Genomic DNA, 13,840 nt, shown 5'->3' on the forward strand with positions numbered 1-13,840 from the left:
GTGCTTCAACCTAATAAACTGTGTGAGCATTGGAATAGTATGTATATCTTGTACTCTGACGTGTCCCTGTGTGCACTGTTGAAGTGTGCATGCTGTTGTAATGTGTGTCCGCTCCTGCAGTGTGTATTATAATGTATGCTTGTGTTTGTGCCTCGTTACAGAGGTACTAATGAACACTAAAGCAGAGACCTCAGATCTCAAATGGACCATCTACTCCCGCACCAAGCCTGAGGTATGTCATCTAACCATTACCCTAGCAGTGGATGTTTACCTTGATCCACATTCCATGCACACACCCCAAGGTTAATATCACTCTCTGCCTCTACCTTCTCATTATTTTTGATTTCTCTTTCTCGCTATAGTTTAAGGGTCCACCCCTCGCGAATATCTTTGCCCTCACTTTGTTCATCGTGATTCATACCCTTCCTGTGCATTCCCACCGTTCAGGGGAGGCTGGTGGAGATAGAAATCAGAGGACAGGCTCATTGTGACGCATGAGTTACAATGAGCTCGTCCTCCGATTTCTACCTCCACTAGCCTCCACTGCCACTGTCCATTATGGTGTTGCATTAGTGGGAATGCTGTGAAACCCTCCTGTTCTCCCTGCTCTGTTTCAGTGGGAGGAGGTGAGCGGTCTGGACGAGGAGAACAACAGTGTGCGGACCTATCAGATATGCCAGACCGACGGCTCGTCCAGCCATTGGCTTCGCAGCGGGCTGATCCAGCGGCGGGAAGCGTCTCAGGTGTACGTGGAGCTGCGCTTCACCATGATCGAGTGCTCCTCCAGGACCACACACCACCGCAGCTGCAAGGAGACCTTCAACCTCTATTACTACCAGGCTGACTCAGACGAGGCCACTCCAACACACCCACCCTGGATGGAGAACCCCTACACCAAGGTAAACATACTTTAGGCTACACACTACCACACTCACACCTGTTGAGGAAAACATAGTTCTGTTGTGTGCAACATCCAAAAGATAGTATGGCAGAACACCTGGACTAGCAACTATTATTTCAGACATTCTGTACTAATGATATGAATGCTCTTTATAGTGGCTGTTTAGGGTTGCCGTTCGCTAGATCCCTACATGAGGGGTTATATTTCCTGTGTTTTGTATTGACCATGAGCCCGTTCCCCTATGCCTATCACCCTCCCATAGGTGGACACAGTGGCTGCAGACTTCCTGCTGAGGAAGGGTGGGGAACGGAAGTTTAATGTGAAGACCCTGCGCCTGGGGCCTCTATCTAAGAGGGGCTTCTACCTGGCCTTCCAGGCTCAGGGAGCCTGCATGGCCTTGCTGTCTGTCAGGGTCTTCTTTAAGAAGTGCCCGGCTCTGGCCAACGCCCTGTCCTCCTTCCCTGAGACTGTGCCCCGCACCCTGGTTCAAGAGGCAGAGGGCGTGTGTGTGGAAAACGCAGCCCAGCAGAGTCCCCGGCCGAAACTCTTCTGTGGCGAGGACGGCCAGTGGGTGGGCCAACCCACCACCTCCTGTGCCTGCCTGCCTGGTTACGAGCCTGCCGACGGACACACCCGCTGCACAGGTGAGGGGGGGGAGGGGAGGCTCAACCATGCAGGGAGAGAGGTAGTGGGTATGAAGGTAGGGGTGGGGAGACTGCGTGTCTCATCGGTTTTAGTGGGAAACTATTCCGTCACACAAGCACAGACACTCGCACAAGTACACACATGCACACACAGAGTGGAGACCTAAACAATGGAAGAGTGCGAAGGGGGCGGGGTAGGGGGGGGTGGAGGGCGGGGGACAAAGCAGGCTATACAGGGCCAGCAGTGTGATTGGGAGTGGAGGAGTGAGGAGAGTAATGAGGTAGGTGAAAGGCAGGGACACTGAGGGGACAGAGGGAGGTCAGGGGGAGAAGGTGGAGAGGTCAGAGGTGGAGGGGAGTGTCACAGGGCTGGGTGGCTGACGGTAAGGGTTGTGGTTGGGACATGTCAGGACTGTCTGTCAGGCAGGCCCAGTGAATCAGCCATGAGGGAGGAGGGAAGGCAGAGGAGGGAGGGAGGGAGGGAATGGGTGCAGGTAAAGAATCCACCACTCCTGGAACATCAAAGCAATCCAGACAACAGAGAGGAGGAAGCAGGGGGGTTTTCTTTGGAGCTATACAGCTCCCCTAATGAGTAAAATTAGCTCTGCACGCACACGCACGCACGCACGCACACACACACACACACACACACACACACACACACACACACACACACAAACAGTGGAGTGAGGCAGATGGACAGAAATCCAGGTATAATGAACAGCCAAATGTTTCGCTCATTTACTCTCTCGCTATCCTTCTCCATTTATGCAGAGAGGTATTTCGCTGCTCTGACAGGAGTTGCTCTTGAGCCTAAAAAGCCGCACTCAGCAGGTCATTACAGGCACACCACAGCACTGCAGAGGACCGAAAATGTAGGATAAGAGCACGTATAGGCAATAAATCTCTGCCACACTAACACAAGTACACTCATTCACACACACACACACACACACACACACACACACACATGCATACACACAAGACAGCCCTCTTCCCCTCATGTCCACACCATCACACACACAATGCCATAGGCGGTGGGTTGCTTGTGTCTGCTAATTACTATGCTCTTATTTCAGTGTGTGTGTGTGTGTGTGTGTGTGTGTGTGTGTGTGTGTGTGTGTGTGTGTGTGTGTGTGTGTGTGTGTGTGTGTGTGTGTGTGTGCGTGGCTATTGTGAAAAGGGTCTCCACCCCTGTCTCCCACTCCCCTCTGGAGAAATGTAAAAGGAAGGTCACAATAGGGTCACATTCCACACTCTGAAGAAAGGGAACAGTCTCCCTCACTCTCTCTCTCTCTCACACATTCTGTCTCAGCAGCACTTGACGGGACATTAGCATTAGCACATGACCGAGCATATCCTTGAACAGAGAACGTTTTTTAGCTTCTATTTCAGTCTTCTTGTTTTGTAATGGGTGCCAAGTGTATACTCTGTTTTGCATTACTCCACAAGAGAAGAGGAAAAGGCATCGTAAAAAGCTGTGTTGATGTATGGAGAGTGTGCCGTCAGGGTGCGCGGGGGGGGGGAGTTAGGTAGGCTATAAAGCTCTTTAAGTGGCGGGCTTGAGCCTATCTGTTAGCTATAAACCTCTTCCCTCTGCACAGCATCTGAGCAGCAGGCAGTTAGAAGGTATTTATGAACAGGTCTTCTGATGCCTTATCTCAGGGTGGCTTTGATGCTCCCAGGGCTCTGGTCACTGAGGGTGTGTGACGGAGGGAAACTATGACCCTCAGAGCAGCTCCTCTTTCTGACAATGCCTTTTTATGATGATGTAGAGTCAACACAAAGTCCGTTTCAGCTTTTCTTTCGGATTCTTTTGAGATCGTTTTGTGTTCATTTGTGCGCTGCCTGTTTGCACATGTTTTAACCCCTGTTCTGCTCTCTTACATATGTTCTTAAATAAAGGCCCTCTTCAGACACAATAGAGGGTGAAAGTTCTACCCTGTACATGTGTAACAAAGAAAAAGGCTATTTATACTGTCTGGGAAAGGAAGGGCCACATGAATTGTAATGATGTCATCTTATTCAGAGATTAGGCTGACGCTGGGCTTTTTTTCTGCCGACATGTAGCTTCCTGCCTGGCAGAGTTAACACCTTAACTGTTGAGCCTCTCTATTTGGTTAATGATAAATCATCTCCAGGGAGTCGGAAAATCCTCCTCTGTGAGGCAACCTGGCTTTATTTAACCCTGGAAATACTGATCTCACAAATGAACACTGTGAACGTGTAATAATCACAGCTAAACCTAAAGTCACTTTATTAACTAGTGCTACTAGTGGTTACTGGAAGCATTCTGGATGTTATATGCGACCTTTGTCAATGCGTTAGTGTTCATACCAAATGAAGCGTTGAGTGTCTGTGATGACTAATCCTTCTAGAGTCTGTCTGTTATTATTCCCCCATACTTCACAGGCTTGAACATGGCTAAAATTAGCTCTTCAATATCCACAAATGAACACATATGATGCCCAGTTATGTATTTGGTTTATTTGTATAGACGTTTATTTAAACAAAAGTGAACAGAGCAGATATGCAATAACACACACACACACATGCGCACACTCCTGTCATGCTGGATCCCCCATGCTGAATGAGCCTGGTGTGTCAGTGAGCAGGTTTGATTAATAGGCTGTTTACACTGAAGCCGGGTGTCCGTGTGAACATGGATGAGAGGAGAGGAGAGGAGAGCGCATTCAGATCCATTTCGTTGTGTTTATGTACCTTGGCAGTGATTAATGGCTGCCTGTGCACTGTTTGTCATATTTAATGTGGTTTTTGGCTCCCGTCTCACCGAGTTGGGACACGACGGTTGAGGTGATGTTTTCTGATGCAGTGGTTGTAGGTGATGCTCAGGGACGCCTAAACTAACTCTCTCTCTCTTCTCTCTCTCTCTCTCTCTCTCTCTCTCTCTCCCTACCCTGCTGCCCCCACCCAGCCTGTCCTGTGGGTCAGTTCAAGTCAGGTACGGGGGGACAGTGCTCGGCCTGCCCAGGGTTCAGCCATGCTGTTGGGACAGGGTTGGCTGAGTGTATGTGTCGCCCAGGATACCTCCGTGCTGACTCGGACACTCCAGAAACCCCCTGCACCAGTGAGTATACACACACACACACACACACACACACACACACACACACACACACACACACACACACACACACATTCACATCTTGTCTACTATCCTCTCTTTACACTCCCCTGTTACTCTCGCTGCCCTACTTTCATTCACTTTCAACTGGTGTCGTGTCTCTTGTTGCCTCTCTCCTTTGTTTCTGTTTCTCTTTCCTCTGGTGTTGTTGTGCTCGGCCCCTCTCACCTGCTCTGTGGCCTTTGTCCCGGTGCTGAGTATTGAGATGCATCCCTTTTGTGACAATGTTTGGGGGGGGGGAGGGACTGAGCCTGGAGGTCACCCACAGTAAGGGAAGCATTGATGGCTGTGAGTGACACCTCCATGTGGACTCAGGAATTTGAATTCAGCCAACATGCGATATGTGTGAATGGGAGGGATTTTTAATTGGGCACACTCAGCCAGAATGGCCCTGAAAAGAGTTAGCAATTGCAGCAATGTGAAACTCTGTGCTTCCAGCTATTGACTCTCTGCAGTGGAATGGAATCCCCCTGGATTCTGCTAACCCTGTTACACCACTGTCTTAATTACCGCTATCCATAATTAAGAGAGGCAGTTGTTACACTGCGATTTAATTACCATTATTTTTGCCTGATTATCACCTAGGTCATTTTCCTCCTCATAAATGCTTAAATTCAAATCCAAAACATAAATTAAATCTAAATTATACTTTGGAATGGAAAATAACTGCCTCCCACATATGACAACCACTGTGAGGAGCAGTGAGGTCCTTAGTCATGTACTACAGGCTCAGACAGAAGCTGTAGATCCCCCAGCTTAATGACAACACTCTCCTTGGCAGAAGCAGGAACTCATTCACACTGTCTGAGTGGCATGGCTGTTTTGTTATGGTTGGCTTGCAGCAATCACAATCCCCCTTCTACAATCTTCTGCCGGTGATCATTATCATTGAATTTTCAGACGCGTGTAATTGGAGCAGCAATTCAATTCTGCATCACAATGTTGTTTCCTGCTGCAGTCTTAAGCCTCTCCCTAGTGCCTTCTCAAGCTGGTGGATGAAACCGTGTCTATGAGATAACAGAAATAGTATTGTATAAATGCAAGCTTGAGACAGAAGGACAGTCATTTAAACCCTCAGGCCAGGACCAACGGAAAATCTGATTAGTATATACAGGTGATCTGATTTTTGCATCATGTAGTAGAATTTTTTTGGGTGGTGTCATATTTGTAGCAGAGGTCTCAAGGTGTCTGACCATGTACCTCCTCTCCCCGCAGGACCCCCCTCAGCCCCGCGCAGCATCGTCACCCAGATCAATGACACCACGGTCACCCTGGAGTGGAGCGAACCCCTGGACAGCGGAGGTCGGACCGACCTGAGCTACGCTGTAGAATGTTCCCTGTGTGGCGTTCCCAAGGGTCCCTGCTCACCCTGTGGGGACAGCGTCAGCTACCGGCCCTCTCAGCGCAACCTGCTGGGCCACAGGGTGGTGGTCTGGGGCCTCCTACCTCACACCACATACACCTTCTCCATCCAGGCCCTCAACGGGGTTTCCCAGCTCAGCGGGAAGGGCACGGCCGGCGACACTGTCAATATCACCACCAGCCATGATGGTGAGAGGGGGACAGACAGAGAAAGTGAAAGAGAAGGGGAGGGAGAGAGAGAGAGAGAGGGAGTGTGGTGGGATCGTGGGAGTGTTTTACCGTCTTTCCTGGGATTTCTGTTTCACCATTTAATGTTAATTGTCTTTGTGTGTTTTTGTGTGTGTGCAGTGCCGGTGCTGGTGTCTGTGATCAGGAAGAGTATCTCCACAGAGAGCAGTCTGACTCTCCACTGGTCAGTACCGGCCCAGCCCCACTACACCATCCTGCAGTACCAGCTCCGCTACTGTGAGAAGGTGAGAGAACTACTAGAACAGACACAACCCTCTCTCTTCTCTACCTTTCAAACACTCCAGCTCTGACTCACCTCTGTCCCTCTGTGTTTGACTGTTCAATCTGCCCACCTAAACTCTCCCCTTAACTCCTGTTGACTTAATCTGTTTCTCTCACCTGCCTTTGTTCCCCGTCTCTCCACATCCCTCTCTCTGTCTTCCAGGAGCGGCGGGGTGAGGAGCAGTTGTGTCGCTACAGGGAGAGTGACAGTAATCAGGTGGTGTTGAGCGACCTGCGCAGAGCCACTCAGTATGAGGTCCAGGTTCGCGCTCGCACCATGGCCGGCTATGGCAGCTTCAGCCCCGCAGCCTCCTTCCGCACCCTGCCTGATGGTAAGGAAAGGCCCAGGCTTCACTCTTTCAGAGAGGCCTGTCTTTATCAAGCCCCGCAAACTTATCTGGGGGTCTGTCTTCTCATATGATTTATCCAGAAAACACGTGTTTGCTTTTATATTCTGATTGGGTGTGATTCAGTGTTATGAACCCTAATCTCTCCTCACTCTACCTACTCTACCTCCCTTCATTGCTCTTTATCATCAATATATATTTCCTGTTGTCATCTGTACTAATATCACTCCCTCTATCTTTTCCTAATCTCTCCTCCTCCTGTTTTCTCAGGGGATGACTCCTCCCAGCTTTTGGTCACTGGTGTCCTGATCGCCATGGGGATGCTGCTGCTCATCACTGTCATCACTGTGGCCGTCTTCTGCATACGGTGAGAAAGGGGGGAAAGAGGGAGAGGAGGGGATGGAGAACGAGGGAGGGAGGGAGGGAGGAGTAAGAACTTAGGAAATTCTCACTAAGGGAACTGAACACGATCTGTAATTTGATGTTGCTTTGTTCTCTTGTAACTTCTACCAATCATTATCTTATCAAGCTTTTATCTGAACCCAGATACTCATATCATTTTCACAGAACTCTCCAGAGCCATGTTCAAGACTTGGTGCTTAAGGGGCAAAAAGTAAATCCGCTCATAACAACGTTTTTCCTGAGCTTCATTGTTTCAGCAAATAGCCCTAGATGCCCTCGGAAAAAAAGGTTCTGGGAATGTAGAGAACCAGCAAGTGAGAGAGAGAGGGGGGGGGGGGGTTTGGGGGAAAGACAGGATGCAGCCGTCCCAACCCTGTCTCCACAGGACAGGAGAACAATAGTTCTGACCTTGGGGCACAGTTGCACACACTATATACACGCAACACACACATACACGGCAGACACAGACACACAGTACATGCAACACACACATACAGTACACAACTGACACCAACCCACACAGTTCCCCACACACGCACACACACTAGAGGCATGGACCTACCGCCAGCTGAGGGTGGGACAATATTGCTATTTTAGGCCTGTAAGGAAGGAGAGAGAGGGGGAGAGAGGCAGGGGTCCAGTAGCTACAGGGCTGTACAGTCCTACTGGGAGGGGCCTGGGCCAAAGGAAGTCTCGCTAATGGAGCCCTGCAGCAGAAACCAGCAGACAGAGACAGAGAGTGGCCCTGAATAGAGGAAAGCTCAGGGTTCATCCAGTACTTCATCTATTAATCATGTATTGTGTCTGAGATGAAGGGAGATTCAATGAGCTTGTTTGTGGATGTTTAGATACTCACTGAGAGACAGTGTTATGTCACTTTGCAAATAACCTCTTCACCCACCCACCCACCCCCCCCCCACACCCCCACCCTCTCCCCCCACCCTTCCCACCCTCTCCACCCCCCACCCCCCCCACACACACACACACACACACACACACACATTGTGCTCTACCCTGCAGCAGACAAAGCAGAATGAAGGACCCAGAGCTGAGTGACAAAAACGGCCAGTACCTCCTTGGCCAAGGTGAGTACACGCAGGATACAGAATACAGTCACACACACACACACACACATACACACACAGACACACACACACACACACACACACACAAATAAATAGTGCATGCAGCTATTTTCAAAGTCATGTTTTTTCACAGTTTAGTCATTATGTGACTTTGGGAAGTTGATGTTTCTTATTTTAAACCCTCATATTTCCTCCAACACCTCCCTCCACCCCTCTACCCCTCTACCCCTCTACCCCTCTTTTAGGAATCAAGGTGTACATTGACCCCTTCACCTATGAGGACCCTAACGAGGCCGTTCGGGAGTTTGCCAAAGAGATTGATGTTTCCTTTGTCAAGATTGAGGAGGTTATTGGTGCTGGTAGGTTTCTCACTCTTTGTGTCATTGTCTCTTATTTAAAGATGAAATAATCAGAGAAACGGCTATTATTACATTCAGAGAGTGCTCTGGTATGATGGAATGTCCCTTCGGAAATAAGATGTGTGTTTGTAGATACGAAATTAAATATGTGTGGAGCTGTCACTCTAATGAGTTTGGGAATGTGTGTGTGGTTCATCTAACAAGGTGTGTGTGTCGCTCTGGTGCAGGTGAGTTTGGGGAGGTGTGTCGGGGGAGGCTGAAGGTTCCAGGGAAGAAGGAGAACTACGTGGCCATAAAGACGCTGAAGGGGGGCTACACAGACAAGCAGAGGCGGGACTTCCTGTCCGAGGCGTCAATCATGGGCCAGTTTCAGCACCCCAACATCATCCACCTGGAGGGCATCATCACTGCTTCCTGTCCCGTCATGATCCTCACAGAGTTTATGGAAAACGGAGCACTTGACTCCTTCCTACGGGTCAGTCTGTCACTCTGTCTCTCTGACCGTCCCTCTGCCTCATCCTACCCTTGCACACACACACACACACACACACACACACACACACACACACACACACACACACACACATGCAGGGGTGAAGAGTGAAGGGTCACCACAGACACAGGATGAAGGGCCACCACACACACACACACACACACACACACACACACACATTTTGCGAAGATTTCTCACTCTGCTTTCTCCACCTCTGTAGTTGAACGACGGTCAGTTCACCCCCATCCAGCTGGTTGGCATGCTGCGTGGCATCGCCTCGGGCATGAAGTACCTGTCAGAGATGAGCTACGTTCACAGAGACCTGGCCGCCCGCAACATACTGGTCAACAGCAACCTGGTGTGTAAGGTGTCCGACTTCGGCCTGTCCCGCTTCCTCCAGGAGAACTCCTCTGACCCCACCTACACCAGCTCTCTGGTGAGACAACAACCCCTCATACCACAACTCTCCACACTCACCTACCGCATCATAGCATTAATCCATGTCCACTCTGTCTGTATATAGTCTGTCTAGACATCTCCTAGACCACTGGAGAGACCCATAAATACTGCCACCACTGGATACATCTCCACCTCAGGCACTTCACCCAGCCAAGTGCTGTCTGGCAGAGAGCAGTGTGTATGAATATGTTGCTGTGAGGCAGTGCTGTGGTGTGTGTGTGTGTGTGTGTGTGTGTGTGTGTGTGTGTGGTGTTGACTCTTCTCTTCTCATCTCAGGGTGGTAAGATCCCCATTCGCTGGACGGCTCCAGAGGCTATTGCCTTCAGGAAGTTCACCTCAGCCTCAGATGCATGGAGCTACGGCATTGTTATGTGGGAGGTCATGTCCTTTGGAGAGAGGCCCTATTGGGACATGAGCAATCAAGACGTAAGTGTGTGTGCGTATGTATGTGTGTGTGTGTGTGTGTGTGTGTGTGTGTTTTGTGGGTGTGCTTGTCTGTGTCATAATTGGTGTGCAGGCATGTGTCTGTGGGAGTGAAAGGCTCCACTTGGAGGATCACAATGTGTCTTTATCCCCCAAAATTCAAATAGAAAACAGATTTACTCTACTATCTTATTTTCTCCTGCAGCTCTGAATGATGTTACCTTAACTGAAACCCTTCCCTCCTCTCCTCTATTGCATCAGGTGATCAATGCCATAGAGCAGGACTACCGTCTGCCTCCTCCACCTGACTGCCCCACCCACCTACACCAGCTGATGCTGGACTGCTGGCAGAAAGAGCGCTCGGCCCGTCCTCGCTTCGCGGCCATCGTCAGCGCCCTGGACAAGCTGATACGCAACCCGGCCTCACTCAAGATCGTGGCCCAAGAGGGCGCAGGGTGAGTGGGCACAGCTCATTAGGCATAGACACAGCATGAGGGTGAGAGAGGGGAAAAGACTGTCTAACCATGCAGGAGTAGATTTCCTGTCCCCTAACAGAGCCACACTTGTCTTCATTCCAATGGTCTTATAATTCACTATGATGTCCTGCCTGTCAGAGGATCTACATTAGCCTCCTACAGTCCATCCTCTGTCCTCCTCCTCTGTCCTACTGGGAGCTGTCAGGCTCTGGCTGTGCCCATTCTCCCTTTCCCCTCCCCCCGCATGTTGACCTGTCACTCACAGCTTTGCCTCGCCCACCCCTCCAGCAACCATTGTTGTGACCTGTCACTCAGGCTGTCATCGATCCCGCCCCTTTCTGTTGACGGGCCTGTCCCTCCAGGGGCACCTGTACTGTATGTGAGTCCCCTGGTGTGATGATGACAGAGTGTGTGTGTAACCTGTCCTTGTGTCTCTGTCCCCTGTCCCCCAGGCCGTCCCACCCCCTGCTGGACCAGCGTGCCCCCCCGGCCCCCTCAGCGTGTGGCTCCGTGGGGGAGTGGCTGAGGGCCATCAAGATGGAGCGGTACGAGGACAGCTTCCTCCAGGCTGGCTTCACCTCTGTGGACCTACTGGCCCAGATCTCCACCGAGTGAGTTCAGCTCTTTAACCTTTTTTAATACAGTATGCCTGTCTGTCTCTCTCTATGTCCCACTATACATGTAGTATACCCATTACAACTGTACTAGATCTGTCTTTGACATTTCTTGCAGACCTCTCTACAATTGTTTGTTTGTTTGTTTCTATGGCTGACTGTGGGTGTCTCTGTCCCCAGGGACCTGCTGCGGTTGGGAGTGACCCTGGCAGGACACCAGAGGAAGATCCTCTCCAGCATCCAGACTCTGACCATGAACAGCAAGAGCCCTGGAACAGTGCGCTTCTAACCCCAGAACACCTCTCCTTACCCCAGACCCAGACCCCAACATACACAGACCCCAGCCAGCATGCAGGCAGGCACAGCCATGGACCCAGCCCAGCACCCTGTAGCCTGTAGTACTACACCCACTCAGCTCCTTCACCTTGGCACCGGCCCTCTCGTAGTCATGGAGACCCTTAGTGAACAGGCATGGACATTACAGATGGAATGTTACCACAGCCCCAAAATTCACTGATTATGTGTATGACCTTCTCACCAACCTGTCCATCCTGATTCCTGTCCATACTGAGCACACTAGCATTCAATCAGGCCTGGAGGTGGGGACTGTGGGAGGCTGCTGGAGACTCTCAGACTGCCGCTGCCTCAGCTTCTGCCTTCACCGCTGTGGTGGCCAGTCCACCCTCCACCGCCACACTGCTTCTTTGCTTGAATGTGTTACTGTGGTCTTGACCTGAACAAACTGGTGATACTTGGAGAGACACAGTTCAATACCAATTTCAACCTAAGGACTAAAGCTTTTATAATGGTGTATATCGTGATGAGGAACGTGAACTAGATGCCACTGCAACAGGGTGACACATTCACCTTTTGTGTCTTGGATTAATCCTCATGGATTATATAGGATTATGTTAGTGACACCTCTCTCAGCAGACTGGTAAACATGCAGTTGGACTTTTGTTGGATGAGCCTCACGTTTTAATTTGTTTTTCAAAATAACATTGTCATTCCTCAGGGTGTTAAGGGTGACTTTGGCTTTGCAAGGCACTGTACCCATGTAAGAGTTCCTCTTCTCATGTTCCTTAAAGACAGACAATCTGGGTGTTCTCTCTTGGGCCAGCTGTGTGGGAGTAGATCAAGACTGAGACAAATCAGCACTTTGGTAGATTTCTGAGAGACTGGAGTTGTCTCTGACACTCTCCGACCCTTCTGGCGGGAGAACTTCCTGTGTTTCTCTTGGAGTTTGGTTGGTCATTTCCACTTCCTGTGTTTCTGCTGCAGTATGGCAGCTCACTTCCACACACTTTGACTAAACAAGGATCAAGTGGATACAGAAACCAAGAGAACACTGTTAAATGTTTGTTCTACATGGACCTTAACTAGGAAAGCCATCATTCTGCCATCTTTTCATTGGTATTTTGTTGATATTGTAAGTGGTCTGTTTTTCTTACACAGTCTTACTCGAGTGCCATTTGATCTTATACAGTATGTGAACTTAAATGCCTGTTTTATAAAGCAGAACGCCACCCTGGTTGATACATTTTGGATTTCCTTTACAATGTCTCTTCAGATGCTACCAGTTTGATGTGTTTGGGGAGATTGTGTGGTTTCTTGTCAACTAAAGGATTGGGGGAAATGTGGTCTTCACATTGAGGATCTGTTATATAGAAACCTATCTTTTATAAAGTTGCCTTTTAATTAATGTATAGATAAGTACATTTTGATCTCCCGTCCTCTGTGTAATCTGTGTTCAGTCACAATAAAGATAGAGAGAGAGATAGATAGGTACTTTATACACATCAGTGTTTATCATCACACACACATGAATACCAAGTGAAACTCACAAAAATCCACACACAAATACAAAGTGAAACACCAAAAACAAATCTGAACACACTCACTCATACAAAATGCACACACACACACCTATGACAGCCATACTTCTGTAATCGTTTTAAGGTGATCTGTTTTTTGGCAGCTCTTGTTTCAAACATTCCTCCCCATAGATACTGTGACCTTCTCCACAGTGAAGGAGTGAGAGGGGGGGGTTGTGGTTTGGGAATCAAGCTTACCCCCCCCTCCCCCCTCCCCCCTCCCCCCCCTCCCCCCTCTCCCATCCCCTTTCAGCTTAGCTCCCTCGCGGACATTCCTCTCTTTCCTGCTCCTTCCTTAATGGTGCGTTCGGCAGCTGTAAGAAACGAGATACGAGTTCCCAAGTGGGAAATAACCACTAGAATGACTCTCCAAGTCGGAGTTCCAAGTGGGTCATGTCAGAATATTTTGGTCTCACGTCCAATTTGAATTCTGACATGTTTTGGTCGCGGCTCGTTTCTCCACGTGCAGTGAGAGAGGTGCTACGTGGCCAGGACAGCGTGACGTGGAGAATGTGTCTTGCAATATGAGATCCTCTTGACGGCTGGAATCATCTGCGTTTGTGAAAATCGCGCAGTGTCCGCCTGGTTTTGGTGTCGTGCCATAGTCGCCACAAGCCCACGAGGTTACATCAGTTTCGTCACTGAAGGGTGCGCGTGTGGCTCCCAGCTGCGGAGCAAATGTGTAACTTTTGTGCCTCTACCTCTGGGCAGCCCTTGGGTGGCACCCTGTATGGATTTTAGTTTTA

At 49.7% G+C, this 13,840-nt stretch overlaps 1 protein-coding gene across 1 annotated transcript in view; it reads left to right on the plus strand.

Annotated features, from left to right (window-relative positions):
• Window positions 1–12,982, plus strand: part of ephb4a (eph receptor B4a) — a 21,860-nt gene extending 8,878 nt beyond the window's left edge. Inside the window, exons 2-17 of the mRNA XM_083664979.1 lie at window positions 162–232; window positions 618–899; window positions 1,164–1,545; window positions 4,481–4,633; window positions 5,906–6,241; window positions 6,401–6,525; window positions 6,726–6,894; window positions 7,180–7,276; window positions 8,332–8,396; window positions 8,642–8,755; window positions 8,983–9,230; window positions 9,469–9,684; window positions 9,984–10,133; window positions 10,392–10,585; window positions 11,059–11,217; window positions 11,401–12,982. Of these exons, the coding sequence (XP_083521105.1) occupies window positions 162–232; window positions 618–899; window positions 1,164–1,545; window positions 4,481–4,633; window positions 5,906–6,241; window positions 6,401–6,525; window positions 6,726–6,894; window positions 7,180–7,276; window positions 8,332–8,396; window positions 8,642–8,755; window positions 8,983–9,230; window positions 9,469–9,684; window positions 9,984–10,133; window positions 10,392–10,585; window positions 11,059–11,217; window positions 11,401–11,509 (2,870 nt within the window). The 3' untranslated portion in view covers window positions 11,510–12,982. The remainder of the gene's footprint in view (window positions 1–161; window positions 233–617; window positions 900–1,163; window positions 1,546–4,480; window positions 4,634–5,905; window positions 6,242–6,400; window positions 6,526–6,725; window positions 6,895–7,179; window positions 7,277–8,331; window positions 8,397–8,641; window positions 8,756–8,982; window positions 9,231–9,468; window positions 9,685–9,983; window positions 10,134–10,391; window positions 10,586–11,058; window positions 11,218–11,400) is intronic.
• The last annotated feature ends 858 nt before the right edge of the window (window positions 12,983–13,840 follow it).

Source organism: Argentina silus (genome assembly GCF_951799395.1).
Source record: "Argentina silus genome assembly, chromosome: 2".
Taxonomy (NCBI): domain Eukaryota; kingdom Metazoa; phylum Chordata; class Actinopteri; order Argentiniformes; family Argentinidae; genus Argentina; species Argentina silus.